Source organism: Choloepus didactylus, chromosome 9 (genome assembly GCF_015220235.1).
Source record: "Choloepus didactylus isolate mChoDid1 chromosome 9, mChoDid1.pri, whole genome shotgun sequence".
Lineage (NCBI taxonomy): Eukaryota > Metazoa > Chordata > Mammalia > Pilosa > Megalonychidae > Choloepus > Choloepus didactylus.
Genome location: NC_051315.1, coordinates 65,769,908 through 65,789,233, shown reverse-complemented (window position 1 = coordinate 65,789,233; position 19,326 = coordinate 65,769,908). Strand labels below are relative to the sequence as shown.

At 39.5% G+C, this 19,326-nt stretch overlaps 1 protein-coding gene across 1 annotated transcript in view; it reads right to left on the bottom strand.

The window, feature by feature from the left end:
• MTX2 (metaxin 2) overlaps positions 1-16,635 on the bottom strand; it is an 84,860-nt gene extending 68,225 nt beyond the window's left edge. Inside the window, exon 1 of the mRNA XM_037849878.1 lies at positions 16,390-16,635. Coding sequence (XP_037705806.1) covers positions 16,390-16,429 — 40 coding nt within the window. The 5' untranslated portion in view covers positions 16,430-16,635. The remainder of the gene's footprint in view (positions 1-16,389) is intronic.
• Between the last annotated feature and the right edge of the window lie 2,691 nt (positions 16,636-19,326).

Below are 19,326 nucleotides of genomic sequence, written 5' to 3'. Positions count from 1 at the left end.
TTGCTGCTGTTTAGTACTCAGTGCCTTTCTGTGGTAAGGTGAATTATGTACTCCAACAAACACATGTTCTTAATCTTAATCCACATCCCTCTGGGTATGAATCCATTATAGAAGGACCTTTTGAAGAAGTTATTTTTAGTTGACATGTGGCCAACTGAATCAGGGTGGACCCTAATCCAGATTACTGGAGGCCTCATAAAGAGAACACAGAAGTCATAGAAGCCAGAAAGAAGACATCACCTTGTGACGGGAGGCAGAGATGCAAACCAAGGAACCTCAAAGTTTGCAGTAAATCAACCCCGGAACACGTCTTCAGGGAGAACACCTTGCCAACACCTTGATTTTGGACTTTTTCTAGCCTCAAAACCATGAGCCAATAAATGCTTGGCATTTAAGACAGGAGCACTGGCAAACTAAGACACTCTCCCTCCTTCTTTTACATGCAACTGGTAGCAATGGGAAGCTGGAAACTTACAGTCACACAGGGATGGGCAAATAGCCAGGCCTGTCTATCACGTTACTCCATCTTTTTGGCTACAGTGACTGCTCCAAATGTGGTCATGCAACCAGAATGGAACTACTTGATCCTGCCCTAGGATATTCCAACACCCAGATGACTAAAAAAACATCAAAATACAGAAACTCAAGTAATATACTGAAAAATCTTATCTTAAAAAAAAAAAAAAAAGCAAGTGAAAACTTAAAATAAGTTGTTATAAAAGACTTTGAAAAACCACATGATAATATCAACTGATGCAGAAAGGCATTTCACATTTGTGATATTTTTTATGAAAATCCTTTATTTCTATATAATAATCATATGACGATTTTTTTTTTTTTTTTTTTTTACGAATCAAGGGAGCAGGGGGCCCACTTGCATCTCGTGCTAAGTGGACGACAATGCAGCCTTGTTTTAGCTATTTATTTCAGAAGATCAGGTGTATATCCTAAAGGTGCTCAGGTGGGGGGGGAACCCACCAGATACCTATGTTTACATCAGGTGTATACAATCTAGGTTTACATCAGGTGAATAAAATCTAGGTTTAAGACAATGGTAGTCACAAGACACGCATCTTTACAGGGCGGGCCTGCATGGCATTCTATGCAGGCCTGCGGCTCGGCATTCTAAGCCACCACCCCAGATATGCCTCAGGCTACTTGGAAGACTCAGTTCCCCACAATCATAGTACACACAGCCCATTCACAGGTTTGTGAGCAAATTAGTGATACCTATAGCAAAGAGAAGAAATTGCCCAGCTTCTAGTTTTTACTATGTGGCAGATGCTCTCTGAGCAATAAACTGAGCTATTTAGAAATTTAATATCAATTACACATTAAATATTCAAATTTATCTCCTAGTCAATTCTTGAAGAAAAATTTGACAGCTGTTCTTTGGGGGAATTGAACCCCAGAGAAAGTTCCCCAACTACCAAAGACATATTGTGAATGCTGTAATGTAACATTTCATCAGGTTAGGTGGCTGAATATCTTCATAGATCACCTTGAATTTTTAATGCTTTGGATATTTTTAACGCAAGCTGATGTACTTTCAGCCTACATGAAGCTGTAGATTTGGTCTGCCTGGAGACTTCCTATGTACCTAAACCTAAACAGACTTCCCTGTGTCGGCAGGGTCTGATCCTATGCTCGTTGTGACAGGAGTCACAATGAGACCTGACTCATGGACACATCATTAAGTACTTACTTGCCTGAAGAAGCTCTTGATATTGAGTATTCCTGAGAGGCCAAGTGGAGTCCAGGACAAAGCAAATCACAAATGTAGGCAAATTATCTGCCCCACCAAAGATCTGATTCTCACCACTCCATTAGGAGTACTGTGTCTCCCAATCTCCTTAGTGCCTTGTTTGCAATTATATCTTTTTCGATGACTAGTTTTCCTTCTTCATGTAAAAAGGCATCATTTAATGGATTTTCATACATTGTAAATCTGATCAAGGAATGTCTTAGGATTTGCATGGTACAAGAATGAAACAAATGTAAACAATACCTAAAATATCCATCCAAGATAAACTGAAAGATATTTAGCATGATTTCATGGTATCCTTAAAATATTAAAACAAAACACTTTCTACGTTAACTAGAATAATTGCAAAAACTAAGCTAATACAAAAATATGCAATCTTTCAGCATATATGACCATTCTCTTTCATTTCACTTTTTACTTCCTGAGTACAGGAGAGACTTGTGTATGATGGAGAAAAATGGCAAAATTAGAAAATGAGAAATTTTATAATTGATGATTATTCATTTCATATACCTTCTAATTGTTAGCTTATGAATCTTCATGTTTCCCAAAGGCAAGGTGTGTTATGAAAGAAAATAGCAGTGTAATATTGATTATCGAGATTTTTGTGTTCTTTAAAGTTGGATGGGGACCATATTGACATTCTTAGGATATATCCCCATAAAATTCCACGTCATTACAATGGGAAAACAATTTTTGCAGGTTGTAGAGAAACCTGGAGAAATTTTACCATTATCAAGTTGACATCACCAGGGTTGGGGTGAGTGGATTTTGGGTACCTTCTGATGGGATGCACTGGCAAGAGGACGGAACTAGGCTGGGGTGTTCTTGTTGAAATGCAGGCCTGAGTCTGCTGAGGAGGTGGTGGGCAGACCTAGGTTGAGGGGCAGATGAGCTCCATGAGACAGAAACAGAAAGGTGAGAGAGCCTGGGAGGACAAGGCAATTAATGGGTGGGGTGGAGAGCTGACTGAGATTAAGTGAATGGGGGGGTCTAGATGCAGGGTCAAGGACATAGAGGAGAGAACCCACAGGAAGTGAACTGAAATGGGAGGAGAATGCTGACTGAAGAGCAGAAACTAAGGGATGTAAGTTAGGCCTAGGAGACCTTGAGGGATGGATCTGAGGTGAGAGGTGGGGGAGAGGATTTCTCTGAAGGGCAGAGGAACTGGGGTGAGCCTGCCTGGGAGGGGGGAAATGAGAGAAACTGATGCATGAGGGGACAAATCAAGTTGCCCAGTGTAAACCGAGGCTAGTGTTGGAGGGAGAATGCAAATGACGATATTTTTATATTAAATAATTTTATGCCTTTTGTATTTTTGCTAAGACACATGAGAATATAGTTCACTTTAATCTCCTCTCCACTTCGAATTTTTTATAATAACCCTATTGCTAATCTCTCCATACACAGCCCTTGAAACTTCAATTAATGTAAAGATCTATTTAATATTCCAACCATCTTTCCTCTATCTTTAAATTAGCATGCCTGAACTTCCTCTGCCTCTACTCTTCCTTTCTACAGATCTTTATGAAAGAAATCTATATCTTACTTTTCCACAGTCAAGATAGATAATTGTGTAGCCATGGTCTATACATGGGCCTAAAGTTGGAAGTCTGAACTCAGAATTCATATTTTATGACCATAAAATTACTTATCAGTTTACTTCTGGTCTGAAATGAATTTCTAAAGTTCTATCCATAAGTCAACTCTGATGAAAAGACATCTCTTGAGCAAAGCAGCCAAATCATGATTGCATGCTGGAGAACCATGTAGTATGTATATCAGCTCTGCTGGGACCTCAGGATAAGACAAGCTCTTATCCAAACGAAAGTAGGAACAAACCTCAGGGATTACTAGTGTTGAAAAGATCAAAGTTCCAATCTTCTCAGAGAACACTTGGCTCCTGGTATTCATTGTTCTGCCACATACACACATACACACACACACACACACACACACACACACACACGTGCACATCCTTGGAGTTCATTTTGGGTACCTGGTGCTAAGAGAACTTTGGGGAAGCCATAAAGGTTTTCTAGGTCCCTTTCTATCCCTCAGGCTTGGAGAGAACTAACACCCACAAATGAGAAGGCCGGCAGCAGGAAGGCTTTTTCCTGGCATCTCAACACTTTTAGTACAACACTAGCCCTTAACAGAATGAACTGGACTGCTCTGCTTCCTATCACCCATGTGTTGTTCACTACTACTCAGACTGCAAGAGTGACCAGAGACATCAGCACACACAAACAAAATGAGAGTTTGCCTAAGGAGAGCAATTAAAGCAGCAGCTCCAAATTAAATAAAATTGCCGGAGTAGACGGTGACAATGAACAAATTTTTTTTAAAAGTGATAGCTTGTAAGGGGAGATTCAATTGAAGAGAAATATTCTGGATATAAAATATGTTTTTAATTAACATATGAACTGAAAAAGGGAATGGTAACCTGGAAATCAAGTGGAAAAATATCTCCAGAATACAAAAAAAAAAAAAAAAAGCACAGTAATAGAAACACAAACACTTGTCAGATGAATACAGGATATTCAATGTTTAACCAGTTGTTTCAAAGGAGTAGAAGGAGCATTTGGCACAGAGAATATAATTAAAAACATAAGAAAATTTCCTCTGCTTGAGGAAACTTATAAATTTAGAGAATAAAACTACCAAAAAAAACCTTATAAAATTAATTTTAATAGACAAACACTCCTAGAACTATACTACTATATATTCCTGAATCTTAGCGATGATGAAAATAAAATAAGTATCTAGAAGGAATAAAACTTATATCACAATTCTTATCAACTACATTGAAAGCTACAAGGTACTGGAATAATATCTATAGAATACAAAAAGAGGAAAAGAAAAACCACATGATCATCTCAATTGATACAGAAAGGCACTGAACAAAATCCACCACCCCTTCATGACAAAAACACTTCAAAAACTAGGATTAAAAAGAAACTTTCTGAACAGGATAAAGGGCATATGTGAGAAACCTACAGCAATACCATACTCAATGGTGAAAGACTGAGAATGTTCCACCTAAGATCAGGAACAAGACAAGGACATCCACTGTCATCAACATTATTCAACATTGTACTGGAAGTTCTAGCCAGAACAATTACACAAGAAAAAGAAATAAAAGGCATCCAAATTGGAGAGGAGAAAAGTAAAAACTTTCCCTATTTACAGATGACATGATACTATACATAGAAAATCCTGAAAAGTCAAAACAAAACTATTAGAGGTAATAACAAATTCAGCAAAGTGGCAGGGTACAAGATCAATGTGCAAAAATCAGTGGGTATTTCTATACACTAATACCAAAACAAACTGCAGAGAAAATCAAGGAAAAAACTAACAGAATAGCAACTAAAAGAATCAAATATCTAGGAATAAATATAACCAAGGATGGAATGGCCTTGTACACAGAAAACTAAAAAACACTGCTGAAAGAAATCAAAGACCTAAATAAATGGAAGGACATTCTGCATTCATGGATTGGAAGACTAATTAATTTTAAGATGTTAATTCTACCCAAAGCAATTTAGATTCAATGCAATCCTAACCAAAATTCTAACAGCCTTCTTTGAAGAATGGAAAAGTCAATCATCAAATATATATGGAAGGGTAAGGGGCCCTGAATAGACAAAGCCATCTTGAAAAAGAAGAATGATGCTGAAGGACTCACACTTCCTATTTTACAACCTATTACAAAGCTATAGAAATTAAAACAGCAGGGTACTGGCACAAAGATAGACATATAGAGCAATGGATTCAAATTGAGAGCTCAGAAATAAACTCCCACATTGCCAATTGCCAACCAATTTTTGACAAGGTTGCCAACTCCACTCAATGGGGAAAGAAGAGTCTCTTCAACAAATGGTTCTGTGAAAACTGTATGTCCATATGCAGAAGGATGAAGGTGAACTCCTACCTCACACCATATATAAAAATTAACTCAAAATGGATGAAAGACCTAAACATAAGTATTAGAACTATAAACTCCTAGAAGAACACATTGAGAAGAATCTTCAGGACCTTGTGATAGGCAGTGGTCTCTCAGACTTTACACTAAAGGCAAGAGCTACAAAAGAAAAATAGATAAATGAGGCGTCACTAAAATTAAAAACTTCTGCACAACAAAGGACTTGATCATGAAAGTAAAAAGACAACTACAGAGTGGGAGAAAATATTTGGAAACATATCTGATAAGGGTTTACTATCCAGAATATACAAAGAAATCCTACAGCTCAACAACAAAAAAAGAAAAACAATCCAATTTAAAAAAAAATGGGCAAAAGACTTGAATAGACATTTCTTCCAAGAAGATATACAACTGGCAAAAACTGCACATGAAGAGATGCTCAACATTACCCACAAGGGAAATACAAATCAAAACCACAATGAAAAAAATATTTCATACCGACTAGAATGGCTACTATTTAAAAAACAGAAAATTACAAGCGTTTAATGAGAGTCACCTATGGAAAACAGTTTGGCAGATCCTCAGAAAGTTAAGGATAGAATCACCTGTGGCCTGGCAATCCCACTTCTAGGTATATACCTAAAAGAAGTGAAAGCAGGGATTTCAACAGATATTTGCACACTGATGTCCATGGTAGCAATATTCACAAATACCAAAGGTTGGACACAACCACAGACTCCATCAACAGAAAAATGGATAAGCAAAATGTGGTATATAGGAGATGGAAGAAGATGGTGGCATAGAGGGGAGCAGAAGCTAGTCAGTCCCCCTGGAACAACTAATAAGCAACCAGGAACAAATAGTAAATAATCTGGAATAATCACGGGGGGACAAACGTGACCGTCCACTCATCATACATGAACCTGAATTGGGAGGAATGCCCAAGATTGCAACATAAAATCTGTAAGTAAAAACTGCAGATCCGAGACAGGAGACACCTCCCCCCACGGCCCAAACTGCAAAGCCTCATGACTCTAGAGAGCAGCACTCTCCCAAACTGCAAAGCCTCGCTGTGCTAGAGAGCAGCACTCTCCGAGCAAGCAAATATAGCTCAGCTGAGCTCCAACTGGGATTTTAATTAGCAAACACGGACTGCTCAATATAAGCTACGAATCCCCAATAAGCAGAGACTTTTGGTGACATCTGACCTTGGAGAGCCAGAGGACCTCTCTGGGAGGGAGGGGGAGCCCAGAGGACTGGGTGTTGTCTCTGGCTGACAGGTGAAACTGGAGGGGAGGGGGCTGCTGACTGACCCTGAAGGGGGTCTTTCTGTCCCTTTTTCAGCTCAGTGAAGAAAGCCTCAGCTATTTTCAATTCCCAGTGCCCAGATCCAGACAAGGGTGGAGACAGCACAGTCAGAGACTATTCAAATGCAAATGACATCTCCCCAGGGGGTATATCTTTCCTAAGAGGAAAGAGGCAGTGTCAAGCTCTACTACCCGCCTTCCATTCAGGAACAGACCACAGAGCCTGGGGGAAAACAGCCACAGGCCACAAATCCTTACACCAGTTGGGAATGACAGGCTGACAGGCGCGACCTGCTGGGCAGAAAAGCACAGTGACTTGAGGTCTCACAGGGTGTACCAATCTTCTAAGACACGCCCTCAGGGAGACCTGAAATTATTGCCTCCTTCCAAGACCTGAGCCCATTCTGGTCTAGGAAAACCTGATTGGGGTAACCAAAGAGGCCAGATGCTTAGACAACACAAAACTACAACTTACACTAGGACGGGCAAAGTTATGGCCCAGTCAAAGGAACAAACATACACTTCAACTGAGATACAGGAATTTAAACAACTAGTGCTGGATCAATTCAGAAAGTTTAGGGAAGATATGGCAAAAGAGATGAAGCATATAATGAAAACATTGGGTGTACATAAGGTAGAAACTGAAAGTTCAAAAAAACAACTGACAGAATCTATGGAAATGAAAGGCACAACACAAGAGACAAAGGACACAATGGAGACATACAACACAGATCTCAAGAGGCAGAAGAAAACACTCAGGAACTGGAGAACAAGGCACTGAAAGCCTACACACAAACGAACAGATAGAGAAAAGAATGGAAAAATATGAGCAACATCTCCGGGACTTAAGGACAAAACGAAATGCAGGAATGTATGTGTCATTGGTGCCCCAGTAGGAAAAGAGAAAAGGCGCAGAGCAATAATAGAAGAAATAATCAATGAAAATTTCCCATCTCTTACAAAAGACATAAAATTACAGATCCAAGAAGCACAGCATACCCCAAACAAATAGATCCGAAGAGGCCTACGTCAAGACACTTAACAATTAGATTATCAAATGTCAAAGATAAAAAGAATCCTGAAAGCAGCAAGAGAAAAGCGATCCATCACATACAAAGGAAGCTTGATAAGACTATGTGCGGATTTCTCAATAGAAACCATAGAAGCAAGAAGGAAGCGGGGTGATATATTTAAGATACTTAAAGGGAAAAACCATCGATGAAGAATCCTATATCTGGCAAAACTGTCCTTCAAATATGAGGGAGAGCTTAAAATATTCTCTGACAAAAGACAATGACAGAGTTCGTGAACAAGATACCTGCTCTACAGGAAACACTAAAGGGAGTACTACATACAGAAAGGAAAAGACAGGAGCAAGAGGTTTGGAACACAGTTTTGGGATATAGTAGCACAGCAATGTAAGTACACTGAACAAAGATGACTGTGAGTATGGTTGAAAAAGAAGGTTAGGAGCATGTGGGACACCAGAAGGAAAGAGGAAAGATAAATACTGGGACTGTATAACTCAGTGAAGCCTAGGGTGCTCAACGATTGTGATAAAAGGTACAAATATGTTTTTACATGAAGTAGAATAAATGAATGTCAACATTGCAAGGTGTTAAAAATGGGGTGGGACTGGAGGGAAAATACAATCAATGCAAACTAGAAACTATAGTTAACAGAAACATTGTATTATGCTTCCTTTACTATAACATAGGCAAAATACCAAAGCTAAACGCACATGTGGGGGGACATAGGGGAAGGGTATGGGACTCTTGGCATTGGCGATATTGTCTGACTCTTTATTCTACTTTAGTTTAATGCTATCTTTCCTTTTGTTGCTTCCTAGCTGTCATGTTTTGTTTTGTTTTTTTCTCTTTCTCTTTCTTTTCTTTTTCTCCTGTCTCTCTACTTTCTTTGGCTCTTCCTCCTCCTCTGTGGAAGAAACGGAGATGTCCTTATACAGATAGTGGTGATGGTGGCGAATACACAAATACATGACTATACAGGGAACCATCGATTGTTTACTTAGGATGGGATGTATGGTGTGTGAACAAAATCGTCTTAAAAAAAAATGGGGTAGTGAAGAAACCATGAGGGCACTATATTCAGTGAAATAAGACAGACACATAAGGACAAATGTTGCAGGGTCTCACTGACATGAACTAATTATAATATATAAACTCATAGACATGAAATGTAAGTTATCAGGATATAGAACGAGTCTAAAGAATGGGGAGCGGTTGCTTATTATGAGCAGAATGTTTAACTAGGATGAACTTAAACTTTTGGAAATGGACACAGGTGATGGCAACACATTGTGAGAATAACTAACAGTGCTGAATGGTGTGTGAAGGTGGTGGAAAGGGTAAGCTTAAAGTCACATATGTCACCAGAAGGAAAGTTGGAGGTTAAAAGATGGGAATATATAAAACAGTGAATCTTCTGGTGGGCAATGTCCATGATTAACTGAACAAATACTAGAAATCTCTCTCATGAACTAGAACAAATGTATGACATTATAACTAGAAGTTAATAATAGAGGGGCATATAGGAAAAAAAATATACCTATTGCAAACTATATACTACAATCAGTAGTATTTTAACATTCTTTCATCAATAGTAACAAATGCACTATACCAATACTATGAATCAATAATAGAGGGGGGTGGTTAGGGGTATGGGAGGATTTGAGTTTCCTTTTTTGTGTGTGTCTTTTATTTCTTTTCTGGAGGAATGAAAATGTTCTAAAAATTGAAAAAAAAATTAACTGTGGTGATGGATGCACAGCTGTATGATGGTACCATGAGAAACTGATTGTACACTTTGGATCTTTGGATAATTGTATGGTATGTGAACAATCTCAATTAAAAAAATCAAAAAAAGAAAAAGAAAAAAAACAAAGAAAATATGGTATATACATACAATGGAATATTATATTCAGTGATAAAAAGGAATGTGGCTCTGATACACTACAGCATGAATGTCCTTCAAAGACCTCATGTTGAGTGAAATAAACCAGACACACAAGGACAAACATCGTATGATCTCACTGACATGAGATAACTAGAATATGCATATTCATAGAATCAGAAACTAGAACACAAGTTACTAGGGGACAAGGTTGGGATAAGGAACAGGAAGTTAATGCTTTATTGGTACAGAGTTTCTCTTTGGGATAATGGAAAAGTTCTGGTAATGGATGGTGGTGATGGTAGCACAACATTGTGAATGTAATTAACACCAATGAAGTGTATATTTGGATGTGGCTGAAAGGTGAAAGTTTAGGTTATATGTATATTACAGAACAAAAAGTTAAAAAAGCATAATGTAAACTATGCACTATAGTTAATAGTATAATGATAATAATACTGTTTCACCAATTGTAACAAAGGTACTACACTAGTGCAAAGTGTTAATAATAGAGAAAACTGCATATATGAGGGCAGGTATATGGGACTCTGTACTTTCTGCATGATTTTTCTGGATACCTACATCTCTAATAAAAGAAAAGGAAAAAAGATAATTATGCTAATAGAATTATTTGAATAACATTTGTAACTTGTGCTGGGAAAAAAAATAAAAAGATTTCGAAAACTTTTCAAAATACCCAGGACTATTTGTATCCTCCTTTAAAGTTCTAAATCCAGCATATCATCATCTAGAGGTCCAAACTATTCATTCAAAATCATAATTTACCATTTCTTTACATATTACTGAGTTAAAAGAACAATTCAAGATCCTCTTCCATTTTAAGAAATGTATCCCAAGAAACTACTAAGTAGATGCACAAATATGTACATGCAAGCACTGCTTATAACAGAGAAAAACCATATATACCTATGATGGCTTTGGGACACAACAAATTGGCCAGGCTCAACCATATGCCTCAGAAATTCCTTTCTAGTATGTTTTGGGTTAAGGTAGGCTACAAAGGATATTCTCTAGCAGGAGTTGGGAAGACAGAGGGAGGCAGCAGTCATTTTGTAGCATACATGCAACTTCTAGTTATTCAAATGTTAATCTAGGTGCTGCTAGAAGGGATTCTGAAGGGATTTTGCAGATATAATTAGACTCCGTAATCAGCTGACTTCACCTTAATCAAAATGGGGATTTTTGTGGGTGGGCATGACTTAATCAGTTGGAAGCCCTTTAAAAAAAGGGACTAAATCATCCCTGAGATTAGACACTCCAAATAGCAACTGGGCCTACAACTGCTCTCTTTCTCCTGGATCTTCCCTTCCTGACAGCCTGACAGCGAACTGCCACCTTCAGCTCATGCTAGTGGGGTTTCCATATACTCATGATCTTCCCTTCCTGACTGCCTGACTTGTGGACTTTGCACTTGCTTGGCCAGCCCCCACAAGAGCATAAACCAATTCCCTTCATATATAAATATTCTCCTGGCTCTGCTTCTCTGGTTGAACCGACTGATTCAATACCTTAAATATCACCAGAATAAGACCAAGTAAGTAAATCATGATTTCTCATTACAATGAAATCCTATGTAACCATTAAAAATTATGATATATAATTCTATTCAGACATGGATAGAAACCCCATATGACAAAACAGTTTACAGAAAAGTATGTGTATTATATATTATTTACGACAAAATTTTTTGTTCAGGGAGAGAGAATGAGGTAGCTTTGTTCACCAAACTCTTAATGAGAATAATGGGATTTTAAAGTCTAAATTTGGATGTTGTAATTTCAAGTGAATTTTATTTTATTCATTACGCTCTTCTGGATTGTTTTCATTTTCTACAACAGCCATGAATCATTATTAGCAGAAAGAAAAACAAAACAACAAAGCAAAACAAAAACAAAAACAGAAAATAAAACAACAAGAAAAAAACAAAGCTTTCTCACTTGACAGAAAAAAAAAAATGACAGGTAGACTTGCAGGTCCAAATAGTTCCCTTTGATTGAGAACATCTCGACCAAAAGGAGGATGCAAAATGAAACGAAATAAAGTTTTACTGGCTGAGAGATTCCAAAATGGAGTTGAGAGGTCACTCTGGTGAACATTCTTACACACTATATAGTTAACCCTCTTTAGGTTTTAATGCATTGGAATAGCTTGAAGTAAATACCTGAAACTGTGGAACTGCAACCCAGTGGCCTTGACTCTTAAACACGACGTATAACAATGTAGCTTACAAGGGGTGACAGTGTGATTGTGAAAACCTTGTGGATCGCACTCCCTTTATCCAGTTTATGGATGGAAGAGTAGAAAAATGGGGACAAAAACTAAATGAAAAATAGGGTGGGATGGGGAGGATGGTTTGGGTGTTCTTTTTTACTTTTATTTTTTATTCTTATTATTTCTGGTGTAAGGAAAATGTTCAAAAATAGATTGGATGATGAATGCACAACTATATGATGGTACTATGAACAGCTGATTGTACACCATAGATGACTGTATGGTATGTGAATATATCTCAATAAAACTGAATTTAATTTAAAAAAAATAGTCCCCTGTGCTACTTCTTAAAGGACAAACAGGAGTTATCCAAGTAAAGCAGACATTTCAGACAGAAGGCAACCTGTGCCAAAGATGGAAACCATAAATAATTTTAAAAAGCTAGAGTTTAAGGAAAGGAATGACAAGAGATGAGGCTGGAGAGATAAACTTGGTCTAAGATATGATGAGTCTCATATGCTTCACTCTACTCTACTGACAAGGGGGAACCAATGACGATATTAAAGCAAGAAGAGTCACACTGGCATTTTAGGAAAATTAAAACTAAACAAACAAACAAACAAAAGACCAAGGCTTGCAGTGTAGAGATTGCTCTGGAAGGAGGCCAGACTGGAAGTAAGGAAACCAGTTCGTAGGCTACTATAGTAATCCAAGTGAGAAATGACAAAGGTAACTAAGGTAAGCAGTAGAGATAGAATAAGCTATTAAATCATACTAAGGAAGAACTGACAGAACTTGGTGGGGATTCCCTGGTAGTAAAGAGACAAATGGTTCATTTAAATTGGGGGTTCAGAGAAGGCTTTTAGAAAGATGCTCTTTATGCCTCAGTAAGGTCATTTCAAGAATATCAAAGATAGATGCTAGATGTCTTTGATGTTTCCAAAAGAAATATCAAGCAATGTGCTGACTTATGCCCGCTGGAAGGGAGAATAAGCAAATTATTAAATACACTAAAAGTTAAACATCCAAACTTCAAAAGTAGATTCTAATTACTTATTAGGTTATAATAGGATTACGTGAATATAGCACTCTAAATTCTTGGTTTTGACCTCTTCCAAGAAAAACTGAATTACAATCCTAGAAACAGAAACAGTTGAAATAGTAGTTAGATGTGAGTCACACAAATCACTTATAAGTCAAACACAGGGTGTGTCGGTTTGAATGTATTATGTTCCCCAGAAAAAGCCATAGTCTTTGAAGAAATCTTGTGGGGCAGACATATTAGTGGGTATTAAACTGGAATATTTGGATTAGGTTGTTTCCATGGAAATGCGCCCCACCCAACTGTGGGTGATAACTCTGACTGGATAATTTCCATGGAGGTGTGGCCCCACCCATTCAGCACCAGCGTTGATTAGTTTACCGGAGCACTATATAAGCTCAGACAGAAGGAGCGAGCTTGCTACAGCCAAGAGGGACACTTTGAAGAATGCACAGGAGTGGAGAGAGGAGCTTCAGCTTACAGAGATATTTTGGAGATGGCCTTTGAAAGTAGACTTTTGCTCCAGAGAAGCTAAGAGAGGACAAACACCCCAAGAGCAACTGAGAGTGGCATTTTGAAGAGAAACTGAAGTCTAGGGAGGAACGTCCTGGGGGAAAGCCATTTTGAAACTAGAACTTGGAGCAGACGGCAGCCATGTGCCTTCCCAGCTAACAGAGGTTTTCTGGACACCACTGGCCACCCTCCAGTGAAGGTACCCAATTGTTGACGGGATACCTTGGACACTTTATGGCCTTAAGACTGTAACTTTGTAACCAAATAAACCTCCTTTATAAAAGCCCATTTATTTCAGGTGTTTTGCATCTGGGCAGCATTAGCAAACTAGAACACAGGGTTTCTAATTTAACTGCCCCCCTTTTTTGCTTCTTGTCAAAATGTAATCCTTTAAGTCTTTAAAATTATAATCATATAAATTACAAAAGTGAAACATGCTTACTACAATAATTCAAATAATTCAGAAGTATAGTTTAGTCTCTTTCTCCATCCTTCCCCAACATCCCAACTTTATTACCCAGAAGTTACTGCCTAAAATTAGTTGAATATTCTTCCATAAATTCTTCTTTGCTTTTAAAAACATATACCTATTTACAAATGATTTATTTAGCAATATATTATTCTGTAATTTGTTTTTATTTAATATAGATATGCTTTCAAGCCAATATATTTAACAGGTTTACTTCATCATTGCTAGTATCTGTAATAATGTAAGCACAGAATACTTTGATACACACTTAGAATATTTCTAGTTTTCTGCTATTACAAATAATGCTACAATTAATATCTTTGTATTCTTTTTAAGTACTGCCCTTAACTTTTCTATCCAATAAATCCCCATGGAATTTCTGCGTCAAAGGATGGGCATGTCTTTAATTTAATAAAAATTGCTAAATTAGGTTATCAGAAATTAGTAATAATTTACAGACCCACCAATAGTTTGAGGTAACTGTTTTCTCCAAGCCCTTGTCAGTACTAAAAATGATCATATTCATTTTTGCCTGTTTAGGTGGGAAATATTGGTATCTACTGTTAATGATGAAGAGCATCATTTCATATGTTCATTTGCATTTCCTCTTTTGTGAAATTCCTCTTCATATACTTTGACCATGATTCTGTTGAGAAGCCTTTTTCTTATTAATTTGTAGGATCCTGTTTATGGACTCTTTCACCACATAAAGCATCTTAAATTTTTCTGCAACCAAATCTGCCAATCTTTTCTTTTTTGGCTTCTGGATTCTGTGTCTTGCTTAAAGCCTCCTCTATTATCACAAGATTATTAAAATAATCTATATTCTCTTCTAATTATTTTATTACAATTTTTTGTTCTTATGTTAATCCAACTGGAACTTACTCACATGGTGTTATGACTTAGTAGTTGCTCCAATACCATTTATTGAATTATCCATCTTTAAATGCCTTCTCCTAGAGTAACAGATTACCATAAATAGCCAGGATGGCAAACAGATAAAACTTTAGAAATTCTTAAACTTCATTAACTGAAGCAGAATTTCAAACTTATTGAAAGACATTCATCATTCGCTCTTTAAAAGAAATCATACATACGGTAAAAATAGAAATAATCACTGTCTGAAATCTCAAAATTATTCATTGATTCAGGTCACAAATACATTTTGAGCACCAAATGACAGGTGCTCACAATACAAGGAGGAACAAAATAATAATGATCTCTGCTTTCCTGCATATTGCAATCTAGTGGGAGCTTTTATCTCTCCTTTTTATCTCTCCTGGGAAGCTTTTATATACTTCAACTGGAAAAGGAAAACAGAAATCTATGTTCACACAAATGCAAAGCAATGAAAAACATTTTGGCAAATTTTATGACACATACACTACTTCCCATTTCCAAAATACTACCTTCTTATTTCAAAAGTACCTGTAAGTATTTATCCTGGTGACTGTCTCATTACTGTAGTCATGCTGAAAATACTACTAGGGATTTAAGATTAAATCCATTTAAAGATTAACTATTGGACATCAAAAACTACACCTAGAATACCTATGCCTAGTCTCCTTGCTTTCTCAACAATACTTAATTTTTTTACTATAGTAAAGAACCTCAATACCAGAAAACACTATAAATTCAGATCTATATTCAGTCCATCAAATCAAAGGTGTTTCCTAAAAGTATATGTAGATTTAAAGATGTTTCAGTGAATCCTAGAGACCTGGCAAATGGCGGTATTGCGTCATTTGGAGAGGAAGCATGAACTTCGGTGGTCCCTCAATGCCAACAGATAACAAAGGCGACTCATCACTGACAGTCACGTTAAAATTGAGGTCCCAAAACCCAGCGGCTGCAATCTCTCTTAGACTGAAGCCTTTGGATGTCCGACTCTTGTGGCCACGCCCCCATCTCAATCCTAATACACGGCCTCCTCCACGCACTCCAGTCCCTCCTGGCAGAACGCCGCGCTGGACAAAATACCGCCCAGGAAAAGCAGACGGGAGTCAGACCCCGGTGGAATGACCTTGGCCAAGTGCCTCCACCTCCGTTTTCTCCTCCGTGAGATGAGGCTGGTACTCCGTGCCCACCTCCTCCCCCCGCCCTGGATTCAGCAACTAACGCCGCAAAGCTCAGAGAAACCTCCAGTTCTATACCCCACACTGCTCCCCGCGCCGGTCCCCTCCTCGGTCCGCAACCCTTGCCCGCGGCCACGGGCGCTACCTGCGATCTGGGAGACGAAGGCTTCCGCCACCAGAGACATGTCGACTAGGAGTTCCCGCGCCCGCGGTTTCTGCTCCCCTCGGCCCTCAACGTCCTCCTTCGTGATACCGGCGGCTCCCGGCAGCTAATGAGCCTGACCCGGGCTGACGCTCGGACTCACAAGGTTCACCTCGGCGGCAGCGGTGGCGGCGGCAGTGCGGCGACAGATGCGGCGGCAAGGACCCAAGGTTACCGCCAGGCCCCGGCAGGAACTTCCGGCGCAGCTGACAGCAGCGCGCGATCGCTTCCGCCTGCCCCGCCCCCGCGTCCTTTTTCCTCGGCCTGACGCGGCCAGCCTTGGGGTCGTCTCCTGTGGGCCCTGTGGAAAGGCCCGGGGTGATTGATACCGTGGAGAGGACCCCTGGTATGTTTGTTTCTGTGAGCGAAAGAAAGGAAGAACATTTTTACTGGCCCACTAAGGACCAGGCCCTTTTAAAAATATGTGGTCTATTTCAGTTTGTCCTCCAAACAACCCATAGGATTCTATTGTTATCATCATTTTATGAATAAAAACAGGCTTAGAGTTTTTAAACCATCGCCCAGGGGCACAGCTCAGGCCCAGATTCTAATCCACATTAATTCCCTTCCACTCTGCTGTTGCATTGATGGATCCAGCGACAGACATTAGCGTGTAATTATTTCTTTATTCACACATGCTTGCCAGAGATAAGGAGGCTTGAACAGCACTTAAACTGAGAGAGAGTTTGCAATTCAATTCTATAGACCCAAAATGAAGCTCATTTGGGAGAATAAGATGGTTTAATTCCACACACGGTGCACCCATTTGTGGGGAGGGGGGAGGGAGAGGAAGGGACACTAAATCCCATAAGTGACTTTTTCCCCCTTAACTTAGTAACTTCTTAAATTATACCTATACAGTTGAAGAGAAATCAGTATAGTTACAGGGTTGGAAGCATAAAATGAAACAGACTTCAGAGATCATCTCCTGGGCCAAAGCCCCCATTCCTGATGAGAAACAGGTCAGAGAGGTGATGTCACCAATTTTAAATCACACAGTAAATCACGAAGTCAGACAGCTTACTATGTTTTTGCAAGGGAAGCCTGGTATTCTAAGAATTACTGTCCATGATGTGTCTCCTTTCTTTGTGCTTCCATATCTCTCTGAACATCTTATTGTTTATTGTTCATACTTCTGCCTCCTTAACTAGATTATAAGCTTTGTAAGGGTGTCTAATCAATATTTGTAACTCCCTCAGCAATTAGGAAGCTTGAAAAAATAAATTTAAATTTACCTCAAAATTTACATGGAGATAAACACATCAGTGTCTTACAAAACAGCAACTTCTCTCTGGCAGTGATTCAGTGCTGAAAAGAGGCTGTGAATGGTGGAAATAGAAGAGAGAGAGAATACGTTTTTCTTGTTTGTACTGAAGGAGATAACATGCGAGAATATGCCATGCAAGAAACTAAGATGACGGCTAGGTGAGACAGGGCAAAAAAACACCTCCATGAAAAACACTAGATAAAAACCAGAAAGTGACCAGAAGACCTGTTACAGCAATGCGCCAGCTGGACGAGGTCTGCTAGTATCACAGCGGCCGTATACTTGGTGAAACCGGGAGTCTGCATTCTGAAACGAGTGAGTAAGCTGGCTGGAAGACCCGCAGCCACGCGGCGTTGTGGGGAAGTCAGGGCTTGGCATTTGGAGACCAACTGGATCTTTTTAAAAAAAAAAAAAAGGGAAAAATCCAGGAGCAGCTGCAGTTGCAGGAGTGGGAACCACGCAGTAAAACACAGCAAGAGGGGGCTGGGCCGGCCTCTCAGTGTCTGGCCTGGAGGATAGTCCGCTGCAGATACCCTCGGGGCCAGGGGAACGGAGGGGAGAGCCGGAAGCTGAAAGAAACCCCGCGGCTTGCAGCTGGCTCCCCAGAGGGCTGGATAAACTCCTGCCCGGGGCCTTGCCCACAGCCCAGAGCCCCGCCAGTTGTCCCAGAGCTGAGAAGGAGGAACTGTGCGAGGAGAGGGGGATTGAGACGCCCCGTTCGGCCTTCTTTGCTTCAGGCTGAAAGTGCCCCCGCACGGCCCGGCGGCCCGGGGCTTCCATTGAGGGACGGCATGCACTGGTGATGTAGCACGGCATTCCCTCAGCTGAGCTCCTGGAGGATCATGGCTGGGGGGGGGGACCCACTCGGAGAACCCAGGGATGCTACGCCAAGTCCAGTGGTTTGTGGGACAGCGAGAAAGAGGGTCTGGGGCTGAAATGAAATGAAAGCTTAGACTCTTGCAGTGGCCTTGAATCTCTAGGAACCTGGGGGATTTGAATATTAAAGCTGCCTTCCTCCCTGGCCACCCGTACACACGCCCCACATTCAGAGCGGACGGCTCCAGCAACACACCCAAACTGAGTTCTCCAACTGAACCCCACAAGAATCATTTCCCCACACACCGCTGGAAAAACGTTGAGAACTGACTTGAGGGGTATAGGTGACTCACAGACGCCATCTGCTGGTTAGTTAGAGAAAGTGTACATCACCAAACTGTGTTTCTGAAAAATTAGATTGATATCCCTTTTTTTTTCACAACTTGAAAAAACCCTTTCAAGCAAAACAAATGCCAAGAGGCCAAAAACAACAGAAAATCTTAATGCATATGATAAAACCAGACGATATGGAGACTCCAACTCCAAACACACAAATCAAGATATCGGAAGAGACTCAGTACTTGGCAGAATTAATCAAAGAACTACAATCGAGGAACGAAAACATGGCAAAGGATTTAAAGGACATCAAGAAGACCAGGGCCCAGGATATAAGCGACATAAAGAAAACCCTAGAAGAGCATAAAGAAGACATTGCAAGAGTAAATAAAAAAATAGAAGATCTTATGGAAATAAAATAAACTGTTGGCCAAATTAAAAAGACTCTGGATATTCACAAT